The sequence below is a fragment of the Pygocentrus nattereri genome, chromosome 17 (genome assembly GCF_015220715.1).
Source record: "Pygocentrus nattereri isolate fPygNat1 chromosome 17, fPygNat1.pri, whole genome shotgun sequence".
Taxonomy (NCBI): Eukaryota; Metazoa; Chordata; class Actinopteri; order Characiformes; family Serrasalmidae; genus Pygocentrus; species Pygocentrus nattereri.
Window position 1 is genome coordinate 19,835,837 of NC_051227.1, and position 26,601 is coordinate 19,862,437.

General features: G+C 40.6%; 1 protein-coding gene across 10 annotated transcripts in view; it reads left to right on the top strand.

Moving 5' to 3' along the window:
• robo1 (roundabout, axon guidance receptor, homolog 1 (Drosophila)) overlaps positions 1-26,601 on the top strand; it is a 331,113-nt gene that overhangs the window by 149,696 nt on the left and 154,816 nt on the right. For all 10 annotated transcript variants that reach the window (XM_017707190.2, XM_037546677.1, XM_037546676.1 and 7 more), the window contains one exon: positions 3,428-3,754. In XM_017707190.2, coding sequence (XP_017562679.1) covers positions 3,428-3,754 — 327 coding nt within the window. The remainder of the gene's footprint in view (positions 1-3,427; positions 3,755-26,601) is intronic.

Consider the following 26,601-nt stretch of genomic DNA (forward strand, 5'->3'; position numbering starts at 1 on the left):
AACTGTAGGCTTCTACTGCCAAAGCAACTCAACAACCACCTTAAGCAAACAAGCCAAATAGCTTGCTGTTTGTGTGGGGTATTTTGGTAAGGTTATGATATAAATAATAGCATGTAGACATAAAAAAATGTATATTGACTCCTTAATGTCCTTGTAAATGTACATAGGACAAACCATAGAATTTTTTGGATCGCCACAGGGCACAGTGGTGGGAATTTTCAAGAATGACATTCATTTTTCCCATTATATAAATCTCTAGCCCATCAATATTAGCTGATTTTATCGGTCTACTGCCATATCAGCTGAGCACTATTACTGAGGGGACTTACAAAGGAGAAATGAAGGATTTTGTTCCAAAAAGCATTATAAACTGCTTTCAAGAATTTTTTTTCCTGGTATACATTGTTGGAATTGAGTTTTACACATCAATAAACAGTGAAGCTGTGTTATAATTAATACCTTCTTTCCACACACTTCTAACCTAAGAATAACTCAGCTAGTTTGCATTGTAGCCTGGGTAGTTACTATATAATAAGCATTAGTATGTATAAAGCCTGTGGTTTTAAGGGGTTAATCGAGAAGTGAAATTGTGCTTTCTCTGTGCATCAGCTGTTATTCTTTTAAAGGAAATGTTATATCCAAACAGTAATGGATGTATAGCATTTAGCAAATTCTTCAATATCAACGCACAACAGAAACCAACAAATGCCCAAAGAAAGGAGGAATATTTTAAAGAATGGCCCCTCTTTCACTGAAAAATGTTCAGTGTATTCAAGGATACGAATGAGAAATGAATGGACGATGGATGCAGTTCAAAGTGGGCTGTGAATAAAACATGCAGTTTATCTTCTATGAAGTACGAAAGTGGCTTTCAGGAGGGCTGGCGAGCAGGACCCACCTGTGCATGTCTGTGTGTATACGTGCATTCTAACAAAAGGGCGTGGCTTTGTTATCATGCTGTGCTCAGGATCAAAAGCACTAATGTCAGCAGGTTTTGAAAAGGGGGTTAATTTTGTGTGTCTTCATCGACTGGAGCGTCCAGACACATTCTGCGCTTTCGCTCATTATTTTTTCAACACTGTTCAATTAAATGGCTCTTCTTTGTGTCACCTACTGTTTCTTATTAAGCATATTCTTTTGTGAATCTTTTTTTTTTACTTTTTTTCCTCCTGCAAGTGTTGTAATTACAGTGTCTAGACATCTCCATGGGACAGAGATGATCAAATAAAATGGTGAAATTACGCTTCCAGACTCTGGAGATGGTACACATTTTAATGAACAACTGCACCTCTTTTTATCACCCCAGACTTAAAACCTTTAGAATGTTACTAGATTAATTTTGTTACCATGATGATTTTTTAACTAAAGGCTTGTACCTGCTGTCATAACAATAGTGAATAGCACAGTGAACAAAGTTCTTTGTTAGCTTTCCACCAGCTCTTTGTCAGTTGTGGCTGTTGAAAGAGAGTGTTGCAGGAATTACGTTACATCTTTTTTTGTTTGTTTGTATTTACAAAAGCTACTGTGGAAAGTGTCTCTTTTTAGTCAAAACAGCCATTAAGCACACGTTATTTACTTTTCAGTGTAAAAAAAAAGCAAAGATCATAAAGACTAGAGTATAATATTAATTTTAGAGGATATTAGACATAAGATAATTTGCTTGCATAACGAAGGGGAGAATCGAAGAATTATAAGTGAGTAAAAGGAGTCTGTAAACCTGGGGTTCAGAAAAGTTTTAACAGAAAGAAAGGCAAAAGGAGAAAATTGGGCTCTTAACTGTGCAATGTCCCTTCTACTGAAAAAAATGAAAGTTGTAAAAAAGGTAAAGTGTGGAGACACTAAATACTGAACAAATTGTAAGTTTTCTGTTATTTTATTATTGTTATTTAATATATGTTATCTAATTAATGAACATTTCATGATTGTGTTTCACCTGAAGGGATAGGTAGGGTTAAGCTTAGAAAAAATACATACAGATACTACAAGATTTGATATATAGTGATACCATATACTGAGAAGGTGTGTGTGTGTGTGTTTGAGAGAGAGAGATGGGGGTGGGCTTACAGGGGGGGGTGTGAATGAGCATCAATGCCAGGATGTGGGTTGCTGGAATAAATGAATTCTGACCCTGGACTGCCAATTAATCCCAGCTCTTTTTAATTGTTGCTGAATGGGCTCTAAAGGCCAGTGTGAAGACACACACACACACACACACACACACGCACACACAGAGCTCTCTCTACCCCTGGGCATTAAATATGCCATGCTTATTTGCATATAAACCAGGACTTGCGGGTGCAGTTCACTGGTCTCTGAACAGAAGTAATGACTTCACTCCGGCCGTAGAGATTACCTTTCTGCTCCCACTTTTAGCTCATTTTTATCCTCTATACAGCATGAACTGAGTTCCTTTAGACTTTTATTGAACATGAACACACAAATATACAGATGTGTAGCTGAACTACATGTGTGTTTGTCTCTCTGGCAGTCTTGCATGGCTCTGGAAGTCTTCTTATCTCTCCCCTCCGCCCTTCTCCTCTCGTTTCTCGCCTTTGATCAAGGAAGTTGCAAACCCCTAAAATGACAGTGGCATAGCTAAAGTGTTGCTCTGCTGCACTCCAAAGAGAAGAGAGGATACTGTAATTGGAGGGTGAGCTTCTTCCTCACAGAGCCTTTGTTTGTGGGCTGTATTTGCTCCCTTTCTTATGGGAATTATAAGCACCTGCTTTAGGAAAATCCAAAGAAAAAAGAGAGAAAAGACAAGAAGGCTTTGCCACATGAAGTCAGCGCTCATTATTTCCAATAACAATACAGTATTTTGCATTGTTTTACACCCAGTGATCTAAAATGAGTTCTTCATTATTGTGCTCCTATCTGAAAAGCATCAACACCAGCTTAGTGGTGTCCAAAAAGAAAGAGTCACAGACTGTGTCATATTAAATCAGTGCTCATTATTTCCAGTAATAATTGTTATTTCCCACAGTGAATTTAAATGAATTCTTGTTTGTATGTGTTCATGCCAAGAATTTTGTGAAGGCTAAAAAACCTATTGTTCTAATTGCTGGCACTGGTGGAGGTCCTCATATAATAAGCAGATTGTCACAGGAAGCCTTGTTTTAACTTCATTAGGGGAATACAAAACAAGAATGGTGTGTGAGTGAAGGAGCATGCTAAAGGAAAAAAAAAACACTGGATCAGCAAAGGCTGTGAAGCTTCATCAGCACCTGTGCTGGGTGTCCTTGAAAAGCCCTGCCTGGACATGTCTCCTTTACTGTCTCACTTATGCTCTGTCTCATTGCCATACACTGTGCTAAGGTCTCTCTCTGTTTAACTCCTCAACATTTGTCCAATCACGCTACAGATTTTCGACTCACTGTAGTAACCTGTCTTGCTAAATTTCAGTGCTTTCCCTTTGTGTATCCTTTAGGATCCCGTCTGCGGCAGGAAGATTACCCACCCCGCATTGTGGAGCACCCCTCTGACCTGATAGTGTCCAAGGGCGAGCCAGCCACCCTCAACTGCAAGGCCGAAGGGCGGCCCATGCCCACCGTGGAGTGGTACAAGGACGGAGAAAGGGTGGAGACAGACCGGGACAACTCACGTTCGCACCGCATGCTGCTGCCCAGTGGCTCCCTCTTCTTCCTGAGAATAGTCCACGGCCGTCGCAGCAAACCAGACGAGGGCTCATATGTGTGCGTGGCCCGAAACTACCTCGGAGAAGCAGTCAGCCACAATGCGTCGCTGGAAGTAGCCAGTAAGTGCATGGCTTATTTGTACTGGCTTATTTTTCTGAGGTTTTGTGGATTCCCAGACCAGCTATAAGAAAGTTAGCCTTAGTTCAGGTTCGCTCTGTGTTTAGTCTCTCAAGGATGACTAAATTTCCTAATTGAAGCAGCTGTCTTGCTCATCAATGATGCCTCTTTGGGACCACTGGCTTTTCTCTGGGACCAGTAGCTTCTTTGTATGGCATAGACAGTCTTAAAAATAATGCTGCCAAAATGATTCCTTGGGACAGTGGTTCTGTAGAGAAACAGCAGGCCCACAAGAACAACCAGATGGTCTATATTTTTCAAACCAAACACGCAACATGTAAAGGAAAAATATGGAACTTCTAGGGGTCTCTGAGGGAACTACCGCCAGAAAAGAACCACTTTCAGTTCATACAGAACCTTTCAATTAATACATTTTTGAAGAATTGTTTTTGTGCATGAAATCTGAGTGTGAATAACAGGTAACACTTCAGTGAAGGGCAGCATTTGTAAGGCTAACTGACACATAGATAAACCTTTCGTGACAACTGACCTATACCAATATAACCATATATAAAAGCTTATTCCAACAAGCATCAGCTTTCAAAGGCTGCTTTAGTCAGTTTCACCACATAAAGTGTTATGACAACTGACGCTGTATGGAATAAACCTTTATAAATAATAGTTGTCATGAAAGGCATGTGTAGGTGTAATGTGTCCTATAATATAACTTGATATAAAAGTTATTTACCAATTAAAGTCTTTTCTTGGAACTAGACGTCCAAGCCAAAACCATTTGGGAACTGTTGTTTTTAAGAGTGGAGATGATCAAATAGATCTGTAAAAATAGAGGTTGCTGATGTTGGGGAGGTTCCACATTTTAGCAGAATGGAGAGCATTTTGCAAGCTGTGAAACCAACATTGAGGACTACCAATCCAGCTAAAAGAAAGACAGCTCTGTTCAATCATTCAATGATGTGACTGAATTTCTTCATCACAGCAGCTTTCTCTCAGCTTTTCTTGGTCTTTGAATAATGGTGTCTTGATTGAGGCCTCTGTGGGACCAGTAGCTTTTCCTTCAGGCAGTTTGAAACCAGGCCACATTCTTAATTCAGGCCTCTTGTCTCTGACCCTGTGGCCATGCTGTGAATGCAGGAGAAGGCTGTACCTTCTCCAGCTGAATGGGAAGGGTTTCCTGTTTCCTCCTGGGGCTGGGTCCTCAATGGGCTCACTGGGTTGGATAATCAAGAGATGGGCAGGATGTGCTCGCGTCGGTAGGCTTGCCTGGCAGTCCTGGTGGATGGAGCAAGCCAGATACAGCTAGGTTGAGCAGTTTTTAAAGAGCTCTCAGTAGGTGGTCAGGAGTCATCAGCAATACAAAGCTTCTCCCACAGTTGTTGTCCAAGATAGACTGGACTGGCTGGAAAGAGATATATAGGGTGGTTTTGTTTTGTCTCACAAATTATAAAATAAACTAGGAATTTATTAGCACTATCAACCATCTGACTGGTGATAGGATAAGATACAACCAATATATAATGACTTCTGAGAGAGTAGTGCTTCATAAATAGCTGTATAAGTAATCAGATTGTTCCTGGTTTTTGGTGGTTTTTGATGTTGTGGTCACCTTTCCTGCCTTCTAAAAGAACCATTAACATACTTACTCCAAGATGAATGAGTCTCATAGCTTGTTTTGTCCAGCTCTAGACTGCCTAAGGACTCTTGGGCATATTTATTCCAAACCATGCAAATTTTATATTTTGAACTGCTTTAAAATAAGGTTTTTTGGGGGTTAAACTAATTTAGATTTTATGCGGTCTTGCTGTGATCATCGCGAGGAAGTTCCTTCATTTCTGTCATGTGGATTAATGCAAATCTGCTTTTTTTTTCCGTTTGAACTCACTTTGCTGCCATTTTTCATGATGGATTTGCTTCAGAAAGTGCTTGGCCTGTGACATGAACTTCTCAGTATACCATCTCTTCTCAAGCTTGAGAGAGGAGTGAGTGGAGAGGATCTCAGATATCAACCACTTTTCAAGTATGCCCAGGAGCTGTCACCAAGACTCTTGCTGTAATCTAATCGACCTGGCAGTGGATTGTGTGGGGGAACGGTCGACTGCTTTGAGTTGAAGTGAAATGTGTGACATTGGCATCTGCAGCTCAGTGGGCAGAGTTACAGCTCCTGAATCATCCTGCGTCTAAGTTCCTGCACATTTTTTTCTTTTATACCCATATAGCTGTTACCCCATTCTTACTTATATCAGCTTGGGAAAAGCTTAAATAGATAAGATCTTTATGAAGGTCTGATGCTGTTTAGCTTCTCTTAAATCTCTTTATGATTGACTACAGGAACTGAATGCCTGCATCCTGCAAGATTTAGAGGGCTTATTATACACATAAAATCTAAATGTCAAGCAATACGAGCTCACATTCATAAATATAACATGTGATGGTGCTGCACAATATATTGTAGGCTAATTGCCGTATGTCCTTTGCAGTCTCACAAAATCTTACCTCAATGTCCTGAGATTAGGACTATGCTGTTAAGAATTCAAGTCATTCTTGAGAGCTCTGAGATATTTTGAGAGTTTGGTGAGCATTCTGAAGGATCGCCGACATTCATGTGGTTGGTCGGTTCGTATTGCAATCAAAATATGTAATAATATATATGCCATATGATATTTCGTTCACACTGAACAGCTATAGCACATGGCAGGAGTATCGGCAAGTCCTGGAGCTAAAAACAGAAGCGCTGAAAGTAGATGGTATACACTGTTCATTGCAGAGGCTGCATTTCAAACTACAAAAACGAGTGGCTTGGCGGGAAGATGGTTTGGCCAGAAGAGAGAAAGAAAGAGAGAGAGAAAACATGGTCTGCCTGGCCACAGCCCTTAGGCTGCTTATTCTGTTTAAGGTTCAAACAGGACCATAATGGCATGGTGGCAAAGCTCAAAAACCCTCACCGTGTGTTTCCTACTGCACCCCCCCACCCCCCACCCCCCCAACTTTCTTTCACCCCAGCTACCCCACATGTAATTATGTTGCCGAAGCAACTAGCGCTGGAGCCCTTTGGTAGGAATGCAGTAGACACTATGGCACTTGGATTTTACAATGCTTTATTTTAAACTGAAAGCGCAACGTTCTCCAGAGGCTAACACTGCACTCCTGTCATCTATCCAGCATGAGCCAAATGTCTGGAACCGCCCAAGTATCTGTAAGAGGCTTTATGATTAATTTAATTCATCATTACTATTAGATGACCAATGGGTAACAGTAACAAGGGTAACAAGTACACTTATTGGTCTAATACAATGGCAGTGATGACAGCGTCAGATATTTGGGTGATTCCTGACTTTTCACTCACCCTGTAGAATGCATATGTTAGTTTTTGGTTCCAAAATAGGTCTGAAAAGGAGAATTGCACTGATTTTTCCAAATTTTGGTATTATTAAATTATTAAGATAAGTCTTTCAGATTGGGTTGATGTGAAATATGAAGCCAAACATGATTCAGTTGTGTATATTTGCTCAACATGAGTCAAATACTGTATGTTACATTAACACAAGTGTAAGTACTTAATTTACCTTAAAATATTTTTTGAATATCAATATGCTGCCTCATGCCTGAGACCTTGTTGTACAGGTTTACTATAGTTATACAGTGTTATAATGTGAAATGCTCCATTCTAGAGAAAATTACTGAGTCTGAATTGTTCATATTGGTGGTGCTGGGCACCAGACATCCAAAAAGTTCAATGTCTCTGAAAGCAATTTCATAGGAAGTCATTGTGTGACATGGTTACAAATATGCCATCTCATACTTTCTCATAGTTTTGAGAAGGTTTTGGTCTAAAATGCTTTTTTTAATCCATTCAGGGCACAGAGGTAAAATAGTCCCTGAAGAAAATGCATTTTTTTACATTTAGCACTGTTTTCACTGCATATTAAAACTGAGAAGACACATGTAGGTTCAGTGGTGTTTTTGCATAGTAAATAAAATGTATGTATTTGCATATTTGTATATCAAGACATTATATATTCATGTATTGCAGACTTTGTATTCGCTATGCCCACTACTGTAATGAAACCTCTATGATGAACAATCTTGCATCAAACTACTCTAAATGAGTGTTTACAGAAAATTTGAAGGACGTTATAGAACATTGTCTTCTGCTGTTTATTTCAGGATTTAGAAATGTGACCAGGGAGCGACAGTCATATTTCACAATTCACAGTAGACCAGTTATATTAAATGAAGCCACTGAAGCCTAAAATTAACATGCAAAATATAAATATTGGGTCAAACTGTTATTGGAATTTTTAAAATTCTTAAAATTGGTATTGGCCACAAAATGTTCATATTAGTCGGGCCCAATTTTGTCCTGTGTTCTGATAGTGTGTTTTGAAATTGTACTGCGCCCAGCTGCGTACAGGGTGCTCAGATGTTTCACTTTCCGCTTCAGGAATGTTAGCACTTGTATTGCCAATAAAACCTCGTAAAGGGAAGTTGTCCCATAAAGCCTATTTGTTCTGCTTAACCCACGTGGCTTTGTAAGAATCCTGTTTGAAAGCTGAAAACACAAGTTTTTTTTTTTTTGTTTTTTTTTTAACTCCAGTGTTATTTTAGGAGTTCAACTTTTATGATCATCCAACACGAGGGTGACTGTGAAGCTAATCCGCTTTTGAGCATGCGCTGTTTTGCCAGGCAGTGAGATTTAGCCCAGGTTTGTTGAGGTTTGTCATTAACTTGAGGTACAGTTGAGGCCCTTTACTGTTCTGGCCTGGATTCAGCGAGGTAAAGTGGGTTAATGCAGGCATTCCCTTGTTTTTTCTGCCTTATGTACACTCACATGACCCTGAGGATGGATGTGTTCCTTTGTCTCCATGTTTTCTTTTCTATATGATACTTGGAGGCTGTAATGTGTCATGCTTTGTTGGCGTATAATGGCCTGCAGTGGAACAAAAGATTAGAGAGCGGGGTATGTAAGAGAAGAAGGGCTGAGAGAGGAGTGTGTGAGCCTGCTCTTATCCGTAAGCGCTCACTGTTGAGCCCCATGACTGCAGGCCACATTACGTAATGTGTAATGTCAGGCTGTGTTTTGAAGAATGACAGACGTGTCTGTCAAGTACCCCCCCATCTGGCAACAGCTGTGAAAATGGTGATCAAAGAGAGAAGGGAATTTTTTGACCCATTAAAAACGATGAAATCAGAGTTCCAAATTCTATAAATGGGTGCGCACTTAATTTCCTCACTCCTCTATAAATGTAGAATTGACATATTAGTATTATAGTGGTTACTGTGTATTTTATAGCCATTATTGGAAAAGAGGCCTTAAGTTTTATTCCAAGTTTAATATGAAAAACTAAATAATTCACATACAATTTAAGAGGTTTATTATAGACATGTCCATGATACAAGTCCCATTGTCTGACTTTTTGATGTTGTTTTTCCTCCTCTTTTACTCTTGTTCTCTCTGAAGAGTCAGTGTTGTGCTGTTTGGACCCACTGACTCTTGAATAGTCTTTTTAGAAGGTAACTCTTTGGAAAGCCATCGCAGATCAAAGGGGCTAATTATAGCATATTCCTTCAGTTCCTGGACTGGGAGATTAGGAAGGGGGGATGAAGGGGTTTGAGATCAGTTGTCCAAACGCTGATAGTCCTCACTGCTGGTTATGGGACTGCCTGTACAACTGCCCACTGAACATGTAGGACTTTTTAGTCTGCGAGATCCTGCAGACACTGTTCCTATTGTGGCCAGTGCACTGCAAACTAGCAAGATGCAAAAGATATGTCCCTTTCTTTATTTATAACCATTAGTCCATGTGCTTAATTTAGGGCTGTCATGATTATTCAATTAAAGTCGATTACTGGATTAAAAAATCAAGCAAAATCTATGTTCTCAAGGAATTGGCTTAGAGATTAATTTGCAGTTTGACTGATAAACAGGGAGTCCATAGTCATTATAAAGCCATCCTAACCAGATGCCCGAACCACCTCAACTGGCTCCTCTCGACGTGAAGAAGCAACGGCTTCAATGGAGTCCCTCCCGGATGACCGAACTTCTCACCCTATCTGTAAAGTAGAGTCCAGACACCCTGCGGAGGAAACTCATTTCGGCCACTTGTGTTCGCGATCTTATTCTTTCGGTCATTACCCAAAGCTCATGACCATAGATGAGGGTGGGAACGTAGATCCACCGGTAAATCGAACCCTGATGGAGTCCAACTCTCACTGGGAACGAGTCTGACTTACTGCCGGCTATGCAAACCACCAGCTTTGTTTGTACAAGGCCTGAATGGCTCGTAGCAAAGCGCCATGTACCCCATACTCCCAAAGCAACTCCCACAGAGTACCCCGGGGAACACAGTCGAATTCCTTCTCCAGATCCACAAAGCACATGTGGACTGGTTGGGCAAACTCCCATGAACCCTCCAGAATCTTGGAGAGGGTGAAGAGTTGGTCCAGTGTTCCACGACCAGGGCGGAACCCGCACTGCTCCTCCTGGATCTGAGGTTCGACTATAAGCCGGACTCTCTTCTCCAGTAACCCTGCATAGACCTTACCGGGGAGGCTGATGAGTGTGATTCCCCTGTAGTTGGAACACACCCTCCGGTCCCCTTTTTTAAAAAGAGGCACCACCACCCCAGTCTGCCAATCCAGTCGGTGGGATTGAGAAGGTCCTCAAAGTATTCCTTCCACCGCCCAATGACGTCTTCAGTCGAAGTCAGCAGCACACCATCTCCACTATATACAGTGCTAGTGGCACACTGCTTTCCCCTTCTATATCACCTGACGGTTTGCCAGAATCTTTTCGGAGCCGACTTAAAGTCACTTTCCAAGGCCTCACCAATACACTCCTCCCATACACGGGTTTTTGCCTTGGTGATGACTGAAGCCGCAGATCGCTTGGCCTGTCGATACCTGCCAGCTGCCTCTGGTGTCCCACAGGCCAACCATGCCTGGTAGGACTCCTTCTTCAGCTTGACGGCATCTCTCACCACCGGGTTCGAGGATTACCGCCCCGACAGGCACCAACTACCTTACGGCCACAAGCTACAGTCAGCCACTTCAACAATGGAGGAACGGAACATGGCCCATTCTGAGTCAATGTCCCCCACCTCGGGTCCTGACTATCTGGTCAAAGTTCTGACGGAGGTGTGAGTTGAAGATCAATCTGACAGGTTCTTCTGCCAGACATTCCCAGCAAACCCTCACTATATGTTTGGGCTTGCTTGGTCTGACCGGCATCTTCCCCCACCACCTGATCCTACTCACCACCAGATGGTGATCAGTTGACAGCTCAGCTCCTCTCTTTACCCGAATGTCCAAAACACATGGCCGCAAGTCCGCTGACACGACTACAAAGTCAGTCATTGAACTGCGGCCTAGGGTGTCCTGGTGCCATGTGCACTTATGGACATCCTTGTGTTCAAACATGGTGTTTGTGATGGACAAACTGTGGTTTGCACAGAAGTCCAAAAACTGAACACCACTCGGGTTCAGATCAGAGAGGCCATTCCTCCCAATCACACCCCTCCAGGTCTCACTGTCATTGCCCACATGAGCGATAAAGTCCCCCAGTAGGACAATAGAGTCTCCAGGAGGAGCACTTTCAAGCGCTCTTCCCAAGGACTCTAAGAAGGCTGGGTACTCTGAACTGCTGTTCGGTGCATAAGCACAGACAGCAGTCAGGACCCGTTCCCCAACCCGAAGGCGTAGGGAAGCTACCCTCTTGTCCACCGGAGAAAACCCCAACATGCAGGCACAGAGTCGAGGGGCTATGAGAAAGCCCACACCTGCCCGCCACCTCTCACCATGGGCAACTCCAGTAAAGAAAAAAGTCCAGCCCCTCTCAAGGAGATTGGTGGTGGGTCGATGGGAGGGGGGACTCATGTAACTCCTTCGGGCTTGGCCCAGCCGGGCACCATGAGCAAATGCCCGGCCACCAGACGCTCGCTGCCGAGCCCCTCCCCCGGGCCTGGCTCCAGGGTGGGGCCCCGGTAACCTTGTTCCGGGCAGGGTACACAAGTCCTGTTTTTGTCTTTTCATAGGGGTTATTATGGATCACACTTTGTCTGACCTGTCACCTAGGACCAGTTTGCCATGGGAGACCCTACCAGGAGCTTTTGCTCCAGACAACATAGCTCCTAGGATCATTCAAGCACGCAAACCCCTCCACCATGATAAGGTGGTGATCCATGGAGAGGGCTACATTACTAATAATTAATAATATAATCCATAGTGACCGGTCTAACTGGAGGGCTCTTGCATTTTTCCACCTAATTTCTGTTTGCTGTTGATTACTGTGGACCCTCAAGCAACTGCTCACTGTTTTCCACTGTAAATGTGTTTTCTCTTTTTTTGAAAAGATAGTAGTATTTTCTTTGCTGAACACTGGAATTTTCCAAAATGTTAAATCAGTATTTATCTGTCCCTTTCTCCGTTCTTGATTTGTTGTTCATGCTGCTCTGGAACTAAATTAAGGTGACTTTCTTCTCTCCTGACTTTTTGTCTGTGGTTGGATTGGAATTTGGCCTGGCAGGAGGAGGGGTCATGGCAGACAGATAGACGTGCTGGAGGGTCATCTGTGAAGCGCGGGGGACAGTTGGCATGCACTGCTGAAAGACTGCCTGCTCTCCCGCTGCACTGTTCAGAACCTCCGCTGGCTGACAATTTCAGTTTCAAAACACAACGCTTCATCCTCTTATTCATTTTGGAGCCCTATGAGCCTTGTGGAATTTAGTTCCTTGTCTTTTCCTGTGAACCAGCACTAAGTCTTACTGCCGTATTTGTTTTACAGTGTTTGGTTTAATTAACTTATTAAAAACGCGTGCCTTAATAAGGCCTCTTTTGTGGAAAGCATAGGTGGCTGCATCCCTGGAGGATTCCTCTCCCTCCTTCTCCCTCAGCTCCTCTGCTACATTCTTAATGAAATAATTCTCGTTCCCTCTTGCTTAACTCTGCTCTCTGACTTGGTGATTTTTAAAGGGATGGATTGTCAGAAATCAGTAGAATGAGAGATGTTTACTTTACAAATCGGGCTAAAAAGATGCTGTTTAATAATCGTTATTGTACTATTGGCTGATACTGATATTGCAAAAGGCTGCAATTTGTGGCCCTCTAACCAATCACAGTCCTTCTTTACTGCAAGCCATGAGCATCTTGATACATCACAGCTCTAAATGATTAAGTGTTTAAAGTCTCTAAGTGTTTATGTGAATGCTTTAATGAATGAAGATATTCATGTAACCTAACAAAAGTAAATTTTGGTCAAAATAATGCAGGTCTGTTTTTAACTATGTAACAATATTGATTCACCAGCATATTTTAATTACATATGCTACTGTTCAAAGGTGACATAATCTGGCATTTTAATACATGTTATTTAATTCTTTATAAATAATAAAATAAAAATAAAATAGGCAGTGCATGGTGACATTAAATAACAAACCAAAGCATAAATGGTTTATTTACAGTTTAAATTATTTTCTGAACATCAAGAATTTGATGAAAAGTTGTAAAATGTATGTAGTTGTTTCTTGTAACAGAATTACTACTACTACTACTACAAATAATAATAATAATAGTAATGTCAATAGCGTGTAATTAATAATAAATTGATCTGCAAAATATGGTCACCACTATTTGAGCGTGATGTATGATATAGGGGTATGTCATGATATTTCAAGATATTTTCAGGATTCACAAACACAATGCACTTGTTATACCACATTTAACCATGACTTCGATATCTCAAAGTTTTCCTTACTGCATTGTACTAAATCCAGTGTACACAACTGTGTGCTGTATGCTGTCTTTGTGATAAAGCATGCAGTTGGCCAGAGTTAGTTAAGTAATGACGATGCCCACAATTTGCTCAGAAAGGCTTAATATTGATCATGTTAGCAACATTTATCACTATAACAATAAAGTCATGGATATTAATTTTAGTATTAATACCAGAATACCTCATAATCCCTTGTACATGTTCTCAGTCATCTACAGCTCTGCTCATCAGTTAAAATGTTATCATATTAGAATCATTTTGCATGTATCTGAAAAAAATGTGGTTTTGTATTATAAAAACAGTAATCCCAAACTTTTTAATAGTGTATTTCAGTTGTAATACTAGTATTTTGTGCATTTTGTGCAGCTCTCCATACTTTTTTTTTTTCTCTAAGGAACTTTCGGGAACCAATGTTAAGTAAGGTCAAGCAAGTCAAGCTCTAGGAAACACATCCAATGGTCAGAATGAAAGTCAGAAGACATCTGCTTCGCAGTTGGCAGTGCCTGTATTCTTAGCAACTGGCCTTATTTAATTGGCTGGCTGTTGGGTGTGTGTCTAATTTAGAGCCACGAAAGTCAGTTGAGGATGACCAAAAATCAGAAAAGAGACTAATTCATGATGTCTAATTACAGTGTTGAAGGAAACTGCTGACAGACCTCTCAACATGGAAGATAAAATTCGAGGCTGGAGGGATGTAAGCAGCTTATGCCCCTTTTCAGAAATTGTTGTCAATACCAACTCTATTTTACAACCTGACTGGAACTGTGATTTGTGCCCTAACCTGACTTCAGTGTACAGCACTGGGTTCAGAACTGTTTACAAGTGCTATAATGCATTTTCATCACATCAAAACCTCATAACCAATAATGCACCAGCTGCTGCTTATGTTACATGAGCATTTCAGTAAAAACGGAGCAAAAGAAATAGTCTAAAATTACCTAGAATAAAATCTCACTACATTTACACACATTATGGGCAATAACATTTTTTTTTAGTCTCTGATTAAGTTGCCATTTTGAAATGATGGCAGCGACGATATAACACCACACATGGCCTTTTATGGATGCTGGCAACACATCTGGCTCTTTTCCCAGCATCAGCATGCGGATGATAGCACGCGATTAACATTCATAGATTTAATATGACTAATTGCTCTTCAGAACAAGGCTTCCGAACAGCGGCGTCAGCATTGTGTGTCTGGTTGCATCAAAGGTCACAGGCGTGTGTAGTTTATGGAGCGTGGTGGGGGTGGTGCCAGCTGCCCCCCCTCACCCCCACTGTGGCTGTCCCAGAAAAGAGACAGGAGGTTGGGTTTGAGGGAGAGAGAGAGGCTGCAGTGGGCCAGTGACCTGTGTATGGTGATGTGGAAAGAAGAGCAGCAGGACATCCCTACACTTTGACTTTCACTGCTTTGTTGTGCTAGCGCAGTGGAGAAAGATCTCCCACTGCTCAGATTGTGGAACAAGGGAGTGGGAAGAATGCGAGTAAGGCAAAAGAGTTCATAGCAGTCATGAGGTTTAGAGTTTATGGATGACCCGATCATGCCCTGATCTCCCTCGTTTTTCCCCCAAGCTCGATTTGAGTCCCTTAATGTTGTATATCTGCTAATAATTAATCTGGGCCTCTATGTATGTTTTTGTGTTTTCATTAGAGATGGCACTGATCTGATATCAGGCCAACATGAGCAGAAATTGCTGAATTGGATATCGGTGGGTGAAAAAGAATGAATATGATTGTGTAACAGATCTGTACTGAAATAGCACACACTCACACGGTGTTAACTGTGCAGTTCTTCTGGTGGGGTAATAGAATGTTTGAGTAGTTTGAGCACTATAGCCTACTTTTAGACAGTAAAATGATTCAATTATTCAATTAAAAAGAGCTCATTTAATAGCTTAATATCGCATCAAATTGTCTGATACTCAGCGTTTCATTATCAGTATTGGAAAAGAAAAGGGATCATGTTTGCCTTCCACACCAGGTTTTCATATCCTTGCGCACCGGGATTAAACGCTCTAAAGGCCATAATATCGTAAAAGAATGCGTAGAAGAGATAAAAATTTGGTTTATCAATAATGCATGTTTGGCACTATCAAGTGCTATCAGAACTGTTTGCCCTAGTGGCATTCGAAGGGGTTTGGTGGGTGATGGCAAACTGGGACAGGGACTTCAATCCTCATTAAATGGGCCACTGCCCGCTCCACCCACTGAACCATTAGGGCTATTGCCACATACAGCTGTCAAAACTGCCCTACTGAGAGCTAATGAAGCTTTGAATCTCGCCATGCACAGTGAGTGGGACTCTTCTCTCCTGCTGTACATCACAAGCATGTCACTATCTTCAGGAATTTGCGCACAACTGTAGTTGATGGAAAAGCTTATTCATTCAAATTTTTTTTACAGATTTTCCAGAAGTCTGCTTAAAATTTGCAACGTTTTTAATAGAAACCCAGTTATAGATAATATAGCCTCATTAGGAGCATTAAAATTGGGAAGAACAATTCAACAGTGGTAAGATAGACCACCAGTTACTTTAAAACACTGTAAAAACATTTTTTGGTGCATAATCTGAGTTAGCGTCTTTTGTTTATTTTCACACGTTGGTGAAATAACCACTTGATGATGTATTGAATATGCTACTTACTGATTTCAGATTTGTCTAATATGTTTAATATGAGTGAAGTAACATCGCCTCTCCTTTGTCTCAGCTTTAAACATGGTGTTACAGCAAACTGTGTATAACCTAGTGATGCACTGATTTGGGAATTGTGGGCTGATGTTGATACCTGATATTTTTCTCCTGCACCTTCTGATCCCAAAGCGTACATCCTCAAATATCAGTCTGAAGAGTCTGCATGTCCATTAATCTGTGACATTTTCCGCCCCGTTACAGTCACATAAAAGCTGGATAGTGAGTTTAGGGTTGTATGAGTGGTGAGGCAGGATAACAGTGTTGGACAGAGAGCTGTCAATCAAACTGCCCATTAGCCATTAGCCAAGATCTGATCAGCATTTTTTTAAACAGTGTTTGATCATATTGATATATTTTTCATTGAAATCTTGATGGATGTTTAATATAACACTGAAGTTTAGTATCAAACAAGCATTTTTAATATTTTACTCTGTGTTCTCAGGGACTTTAAATGTTGTAGGCTGTGACCATTTATACTGCTTATTTGCTTCTGAAAATGTGCCTCACTGCCTCAAGCCATTTATAATGTTGGCTTACATCATAAATTAGTGTAAACAGAGCACAATGTGGTAAAATAAAATATAAGCGAGGGTTGGGATTGGATTGTGTTTAATATAGCCAGTACAGGTCTACTGAAATGTATTGACTCTGTTTTCTCAGCGCATTGAATCTTCATAGGCTCCGATCTCAATCTATCAGATTGTATCAGGACCTTACTGTGGGAGAGATGTTGGATGGATATCCAATGTTTTTAGGGTGAATGAGTCTGTCAGGGTAACTGCGCTGGACAGTTGGTCGAGGGGCCAGACGCCTGCCCTGTTGGGGACGACTCCCTCTGTCTGTCAGTGAGATTCTCTGCTGGAAGGGTGGGGGTCTGCTGAAACTGATGCGTCCTGAAGGATGCTTTAGGCTTTGAAGACTGTGCTGAAGCATGAGGCAGTGCAGTGAGCAGTCTATGATCTGTCTGAAGAAGCTTGAGCCAAGCTTGAGTTGGGCTACTGAAAAAAAGAAAAAGGCAAAAAAGAGAGGGAACAAGGTAGAAGTTAGCATGGAGCCATCTATAGGAGCACCTTGTGAAGAGAAGCTCTAAGATTTGAAGCATTATGAGGGTATTCTGAGGGTCTAGGCTGACATTGTAAATCAATGTTCTTCTTTTTGTGGATTTTTTGCAAATATTAAGATCAAAAAAGTTCATTTATACTCATAAAAATAATCACATGGGACACATGGATCACACATGGTGTCACACAGAACCAAAAGGCGTTCTTTAGATCAACAATCTGGATGATGCTTTAATGGATCATTCCTGAAAGTGCACAAAACCATTTTAATGTTTAAAAACCTCCACTTAGTGAAAACAGCCTGTATCAATTAAATGTTTTTCCTAGAAACCGAGAACCATTTAGGAACCTTTATTTTGTAAAGTGTCCTTCATTCTTCCTAGTTCATACATCAAACAGGCTGTTTATGTTACGTCCCTGGGTGTGGCTAGAGTAGATTCCCAGCCATAAAACAGCCAAATGAAAAGGTGCAGGAGCCATGAAAGGGCCATTTAGAGAGGAGAATGGCATTGTTTGAAGATTAGACAGGGGTCGATCTCGCATAGACCCCAGACGCAGGTAATTAGGTGGCATAGATTTCAGTAGGTTAAATGAGGTAGACTAGACCTGCCTGTCTAGAGTAATTGGGACCTCTGCGTCTCATGCTTCTGAGCACAACTTTGATCCCAGGAAATGTGCTGTATCCTTAGGCAGGAGGGGATAGCCTGGACCAGCTGAGCTCCACTGTCCTCAGGTGATTTTACCCTGCAGGCCACATACCACACTTATGAGGTAAATCCTCACAACACAGTCTGATTTCTGCAGCATGTGTGAATGGAGCTTACCTTGTGTCCAATTTACTAATCACACTTTAATGGATAGACAAACTGTTTGTTAGGCCTTAGACGTGTAGAGTTAATATTATCAGTTTATTATGCCATTTAAATTTAATAACATTCTGTACTGAAAGATTTGAGGCTTTATTTCAGACTTTGTCATCAAATGACAGAACATAGTAAAAATCTACAGACAGGTTATTCTTTCTCCAAAATAAGACTGGCTGAAAGTTTAGAATGGACCTTTGCTTGAATTTTTCACGTTTTGATTGAGATACACCTGCTGCTGAGCACCATTTATCCAAGCACCTGTGAGTGAGTAAGTGCACTGAAGCCAATATTATTTCATCTGTAATGGGCCAAACCTAGATTTCAGGTTTAAGTTTAAATTAGTTGCCTATTTAAATAACATGAATCAAATAAAGTGCTACATTGAAAGTAAGAGGCAACTGGCTATTCAGCACAATGAGTAATGCATAATAATGCTGCAGCATTTTGGTACAGGTGTAACAGCAGCATTCAAATACAGTGCAAGTCCAATTACCTGACTTGCATTATTCACACCATAAAATCTTCCAAATGAAAACAATTAATTGGCTGATTTCAGATTTTGAGCAAAAATCTGCCAAATCCAATCTTGGCCCATTTCGATTGTGCATCCCTAATTCTGACTCTGTTTTATTAAATGAAAGTTCTTACAAGCATTTATTTATTTTGGGAGTTCAAGTGAGAAATAATTCATATAAAGTTTACACACTTTTGTAACTGCCATCAACTGCAGCATCCAAGGAGATGGACGGTGATGTGCCTAAAGGTTTAGTGTAAAAATGCCCTTAAACAGCGCAGTACAGTCTGGCCCTGGTTGGTCAGGAGAAGAGAGGGCCTCGGAGACAGTGAGTGGCTGATACAGCTGAACTTATCCCATCTTTCAGACACTTGTGTGTTCATATGAAACACCCCCTCCCCCTTCTTCTCTCCACTTTAGCTCTCTAACAGAGTTCCTGATAAACATTGCATAGCTTAGACGATTGCATCCTCCTGTTGCAGCGGACCTTACATACTGGCTGGCCGATAGAGTGATTTCCTCTCCACTGGCCTCCGTTCACGATAAACTCTGATGATTGTAAAGTCCATCTCGGCTGGAGGGTGCAGATAGGACGCGTGTGTCTCGTGTTAAGCTGCCCTTTCGAGTGGAGCACTGAGCTATTAGGACCCACTGCTGCCTCTAATCTCCCCGCTCTTGGCTCGAGGGTCTCTGGAGGCCTCTGGGTTTATTTTTTTTTAATGTCTGTGTATGATGCAGTTTTGCTCTGCTAGATTGAAGCCTTTAATAGAGCAAGGTTAAGCTGTTGCTTGAAGCCTTTCAACCAGCTGCTCTGATAAAGGCTGGGGAGGATTAAGGTATGTGGAGGAACGTATGAGATTTGAAGCAGTATTTTTGGGCAAAAAAGGGCAGTTTGAGATGAAGTCTCCTTACTTCTTACCAGGAGCTGACCGACATACTAGTTGGCCAATAATATCAGACAGTATTGAGGTCCTGTGGATTTATTGATTTCTGTGAAAGTCTCACTAATAAACATCCTGTTTACAGTGCTTATATTTTATTTATGTAATAAGCAACATGATGTGAGGAAAAACATTCCCCTCTGAGGATTAATAGACTATTGTAACCTAATTCATTTTGCACATTGTGTGTCATTAAAAAAAAAAAAACAACTGAACAATATGTACAAAAAACTATGTCTATATTGCTTTCTAACACATACATCTAAGCCACTTATCCTTCTGGGTCACAGGGGGAGCTGGAGCCTATCCCAGCAGCAATTGGGCGGAAGGCAGGACACTCCCTGGACAGGTCCCCATGCCTATGTTAAGTTAAAGCTAACCCCAAAAGTCTAGCAATTCCTTTATATCTGTTGCCTCCAAAACAAAGTCGACTACTTCAGCTGCAACAGTCTAGACAGCAGGCAGGGCTGCTTTATTTTTATCTTCATTTAAAATATGACGGAACATCCTTAGATCAGCCATACAGCTAAATGGGCCAATGTTACTGTGGGGTGCACTGTATGTATGTTGCATTATTTGCTTTGTCTTGTGGTATTCCGGTATAACACTTCTGACTGTATACTGTGCTGGAACACTGGATGAATCAGTATATCATTCATTACTATTCAAGACATTTTCATGATACATGATACATGACATTTTCATGATACATATGCAATGTTTTGTTTTTTGAGGATTGAATGTTTTATATATTGTCATGTCGCCAGCCATAACTTTTATGTTAGATTTTTTACCTCCTTAAAATCAGTATGACAGTCGGGCTCTACATCATGACCTCATGCCAAACAAGCAAGACCAGAACAAAAGTTTCTGAACCTTTTGCAGCTCTTTTGCAACGGAAAGTCTTCCAACTCCAGAATCTAAATCCAAATCCCTGACCAGCATGCAGTGTGCAGATCTGACAGTTGTTTTTTGTGATCTCTAAGGGCCGCAGAGCTGATGGAAGGAGTGAATAAATCGTTTCAGATTCTGTAGGAGGAAACAGCTGGGCACAGAGGCCCATCTCCCCACCTCTCAAGTCTGTGTGAATGCACGTGTGTGTTTATTCACTGTCTCACCATCAGATGGGGAGGTTCAGCAGAGAGAGCGTTTCACATGTGGTGTGCGTTACGCAAAACAAGAGGACTGTTTAACTCGTGAGCTGAATTTTTGCCGACATTAATTGACGTTGTTCTCTCATTGCTCCTCCCACAAATATGTTCTTTTGTCGCAACTGTTGTGAGATTGGACAAGCTCTACATAATGCTCTACGAAATCTTGGATTTCCTACATAATGTTGAGTGTATTATATGGACCCATATGGGGAAAAAAATCTGTGGTACATGTATTTTTATATATTTGGAATACATTTAAAATACATTGCTATCCATGCTGAAATACATTGCAAACACTAAGATGTATATTCAGAATATTTAGAATGTATTCTAAAATTTATTTATCATAAAATGTATGGGCAAATATTGCACATAGAAAAGATCCAGTCAAAAATAAATGTATGTAAATGTATTTATCAAATGCTTTTGTAAATGTGTGAAAGCAGCTAAAATACTTGTCTATTGCACTTTACTGTTTGAATACTTAGCAAATGAACCTTTGACATGGCAGTTGTACAACAATGGTAGTGTTGTAGGTGCTGATACACTATAAACATGCAGTTATGATTTGATATCTTGTTTTGTGAGTGTCTCACTGCATACATACACGGTGAATGCAAAGTACAATGCAAAACAGCATCCATGTATATTATATACAAATATATATAGTTATATCTGTAACCTTTGTGAAAATGACATAAAAATGACATGAAAATCTACCTACCCTTCTAGAACTATCTAGAACTGTACTCACAGTGACAGAGAGAGAGAGAGAGAGAGAAACCCTGACACCAGTGTAGTAGCCAGCATACATTTAAAATGTCTGGTGAGGAACGGGTGGCGAGAAAAGTCTGTGCCCCCACTTTAGATAAAGATACGAATAAAAGTAGAGAGAGAGAGAGAGGGAAAGAAAGAGAACAAGATAATTAAGAGAGAATGAAATGTAAAAGAGAAAGAGACAGAGAAAGGGAAGGGGAAGGAGAATGAGAGAGAGAGAGAGAGAGAGAGAGAGAGAGAGAGAGAGAGAGAGAGAGAGAGAACAAGAGAACTTGAACTTGAGAGGGAGGGAGGGAGGGAGGGAGGGAGGGAGGCTGGCTTAGCTCTGCACTCCTTCACTCTCTCAGGCATGGCAGTTATAAAGGGCAGCACTGCGTGGCCAGTATCACATGACCAAACTCACTGCATCAGTCTCCATGGTCGTCCCAAATTAGATGAGAGTGAGGGTCATTAAAAGCAAATCGTTTTGCTCATGGTCAGAACAAACGTGATGAATCCTGAATATAGAGTGACGGACTAAACTTAAACAATTAGCGCCGTGTTAGGCTCAGTGCGAGTGATGTAGGCTCAGTGCCGGATTGCCAGGCTAAGCATTTTAAAACTGTACTTAGCAGTTGTTCTGTTGAGGACCTGACCAATATCAACATTATATTGGTTTTAGGGGACTAAATTTAAGATATACTTTTCTATTTATATTTTTATACAGTGCTTCAATAACAGGTCCAACTGTTTTTAAGTGTTGTACTTCTTGAACTCAAATAAAGAACTGAAACTCACAAATAAATCTTAAAAAATATTTGAATTGTACCACTGATGAGCAGGGCCTATATTTCATTATGTTTCTATTTATTTCCTCTTATTTTTCTTTTTTTCTGACCAGTATTATTGGTCAGCCCTAGTTCTGTTACAGCAGTACACTGACAAAATAAGCTTAATTCAAATGTGTACAGAATTTCCACACAAGTAATATATTACAGTGGCATAGCTTTTGCATTTGTTGTGAAAAGTAAACTGAAAAACAAAACTATATAGATATAATATCTTAATCAATGTGGAAAGTATGTAGTTTGAATCAAGTAAATCGAGTACTTTTTAAGCGTAAATTCTGGTTGACAGAAGGAGTTCAGATTGTTTGTATGGATATCTCACTCTTTTTCTATCGTTCCCTCTCTTTCTTACACACAAATGCACAGAAGGGCTTCTCTCTCTCTCTCTCTCTCTCTCTCTCTCTCTCTCTCTCTCTCTCTCTCTCTCTCTCTCTCTCTCTCTCTCTCTCTCTCTCTCTCTCTCTCTGTCTCTGTCTCTGTCTCTGTCTCTGAATAGGGTGTGGCAGTGAAACTGTAGCATTCCATTGCAACCAAACACTCCACAACCTCAGGAGAAAGAGACAGGATGGATGCGCAGGAATGCAGTGTTTCAGTGAGAGAAGATGAGAAAAACTGGTTTCTCTCACTTTGTGTCTGTGAGTCCAGTAGGTGGCACAAACTGAAGAGTCTGTTAGGCTCAGGCAGTGGAGGGTTGAGGTCACTGTCAGACTGGAAAACACACACAAACACACACACAGTAAAAGGTTAAAAATGATGCAAAGCGCAAGTTCAGTTGGTACTCCTTTCTTGGCGTCCTCCTCCATCCACTCACGTTTTAGGACTTAAGGTTTGAGTGTGTGCAGCAGGGAAGGAAATGATTCAGTGCATCCCAGAGTGAAATCATGAAATCAGACTTCCAGTTATTTGGGTGCACTCCAGTTATTTCTGTAGATATGTGGAGGGCACAAATGTAGCTTGACTGGAGGAGCTGTTTACACAGTAATGAAATATAAACAATGTCACATTTCATCGCTACCCCAGCCCGCCCAAAAAAGAAAAAAGGTAGCTTAACAGGAGAAGGATTACATTCTTTAAACTTTAAATGTAAATTAATGTTAAGATATTTTATTCAAATTAATGTTAGCGCATTTCTATTAGTCCGTCCATCATGAAAAGTTTACACTGCTTAAATGATAAAAAAAAAAGTAAAAATCTGAAAAAAATGAAGATATATGTTTTGGTTTTTAGTTATTTTAGTGTTTTGGGAAAGACATGAATGCAGACTTACTGAATATTATTATAGTTAAAGATGGCCTGATACCCCTACTGATACCACTACTACCCTACAGACGAAACCCACAGCTAAGAACGTCTTTTCTGGGTAGGTTTGTTACAGCCCAATATCAGGTTCAATATCAGGCCGATATCAGCAGAAAATACTGAATTGCATATCATTATGGGTAGTGGTCATAGAGATGCTGATGATATCTGAATAAAATATCCGCATTCAACTGATTTAGATTTGGCTAATATTTCAAAGCACAAGTCTTCTCAGACTTCAGTTCAGGTGCTGATAAGGAATGTCCTTGGACAGTGCAGCTGTGAGATTCACTGCAGGTGTGTATTTATGTGCGTGTATGTGTGGGTGTCATTGAAATGCTCTCTTGCCCCAGCTTGCTCCTGCTCTCATTAGGCTCTTTCCAGGGGGATTAGTGTAGTGCAGACTCGGCAGGTGCTGCAATAAGTTAATTTCACTCGCTGTTTGGGAGCCATAATAGCTTATTGATTGGCTGACAGAGATGCAATGGCCCGACCACAGAAGGATGTAGACAGAGGAGAGGATAAGTTAATCTGCACTCGATGCAAGCTGAGAATTCAATCATATTGCAGATGAAGTTAATCACTGTCATGTAAATGTGTGGCCACCTCAGTGGACTTGGCCTGACCGGTGACTGGAGAACATTAGTGGCTGTCTGAGTGGGTTTGTAAAGGAGAGAACAAGAAGCGCAAGGTCGGGAGTGTATGAGAAGTATGATATCAAATGACCACTGGAGGACAGTAAGTAAGTAAATGTAATTAGTTACTGTACTTAAGTAGTTTTTTTGTGTATCTGTACTTTGTGTATGACTGCACTCCCCCGCAACCCTGACGGAGAAGCAGCTTAGAAAATGGATGGATGGATGGATGGATGGATGGATGGATGGATGGATGGATGGATGGATGGATGGATGGATGTACTTTACTTAAGTATTTCCATTTTGGGTGACTTTGGGTTACAAGTAATCTTAAACTGAAACTTTGCTTGCTTGTAAAAAGGCTTTTAGAGCCACTCAGTTCTATCTGATGAAAACTGTTTGCCTTCTGTGTTTTGTGACTCGCAATCACATAATTTTAATAGTGTCAAACTAATTAATGACATTCTATTAAAAGACTGATTTACCAAGAGTGACACTGGAGGATTTTCACCTAAAATGATTTCATGAAGCGAGTTTTGTTACAACAACGATAACAGGACATTAGAGTCATAATTAATCATTTAGCACTTTTATTTTTGATACTTAAGTACATTTGAAGGCAAATACTTTTGTACTTTTACTCAAGTGTAGGTCTAGAGTAAGGACTTCTACTTTTACTGGAGTAATATTTTAGGTTTGAAAACCTCAAATGAGCTGCATTAAGTATTGTGAATTTGCCTTTAGGTATCATGATTGGACATGGTGTATTGGTATTGACGGGAAATAGTATCAGCAGAAAATGCTGGATCAGATATGGGAGGGTGAGAATAGAACCAATGTGATTTAATCCTGTAACAAATCTATACTGAAACAGTTCTCACTCACGCTGTGTGTCAGCGGTGTATTTCTTCCTGAGGAGCAGAAGAGTATTTGAGTAGTCTGAGTACAATAGTTTACTTTTAGATGTTCATCTTAAAGGAAAATTCCTTTATGATTTGATGATAGAGAAGCATATTTAATCAGAATTCTTTACAGTGCCGGTGATGGGAACCAGGGGCTGCCATTTCTATAGCACAAATACAGGCATTTTTTTCACCATCTAAATCCACTAGTGAATTATCCGAGTATAATATGCAATGTTAATAATCGTACCATGGTAGTAAATCTGAAGAAAAAAGTTTTTTGGGGTACTGTTTTGCCTTACAACACCCTGCACATACCTCTCTGCCATGACCAGATATATCAAAACTATGTTATAGGCCAAAATTGTATCTCAAAATTCACATAAAACGATGCATGAGTACGCTTATTTGGAACCATTTCATGTAATAACTTTATGTGAGGAAGCATTTGGTGGCATTAACTTCTTTGGGCTCTTGATGAGTTTCTTAGGAATAGAAAACTTCACATCAGACCGGTCTGACTGACTTTGTTCGCATCTTAACCATTTAATAATACAGAATTCTTTTCAGAAATCTGTTTAATACCCTTTTAAGTAAAGAGCTTAGATTAAAAGCTTTTTAAACCAAAGATATGTGCCCTTAAAAAAATAAATAAAGATCAGATTTGGCAGATGCTCAAGGTTTCAGCAGCAGTGTCAGTAAAAAGTCGTACTGTGTCATTTGTAATCATGATGTTATATTTTTTCCACTGTTATTCTACTAGACTACACTAATTTGTCTCAGTGCCATTCATGGTGTTGAACTTTGCTGTATTGGAGGCTTTTTTCTGTAATCTGTTCTTTCTCCATAATTTAATACTGAATTTAATGCCTATGACTAATCCATTTCAAAGGCTTTGGATTCATATGACTGGTCCCCAACACACTTGGTTTTGATCTCGGTCATGCATAGCTCTGGAGCTAATTTTGTCTGCACATTGTAATCTCCATCTGCTGAACTTGTTTGGAGGCAAGTCTCAACCACTCTGCACCATCCCAGCAACTAGCGACCAGCTGGCCAGCACATCTATTCTGGAGTTATTGCCCTCGCTAGTGTGTATATGTTTTCTCAGAGGAGCTGCGCACCATTAACTTGACCTGTCACACATACGCTGTATACCTCAGTTACCTGGAAACTGCACATTTTGCTTTTTTATTTGACCGTCTTGCCCACAGAGGTGCTGTTCATGGTCTGTTGAGCACGGCTGTCCAGTTCCTTATTTGCTGAGCATGACATGCAACTCATTTCTCCCTGTCACTTCTTTGTAATAGAGTAATCCAGCTGTTTTTGTGATGATTAGTTAAAGAATCAGAATTTTAAAATGGCTAATGTGCATAACTGAACAATAATAGACCATA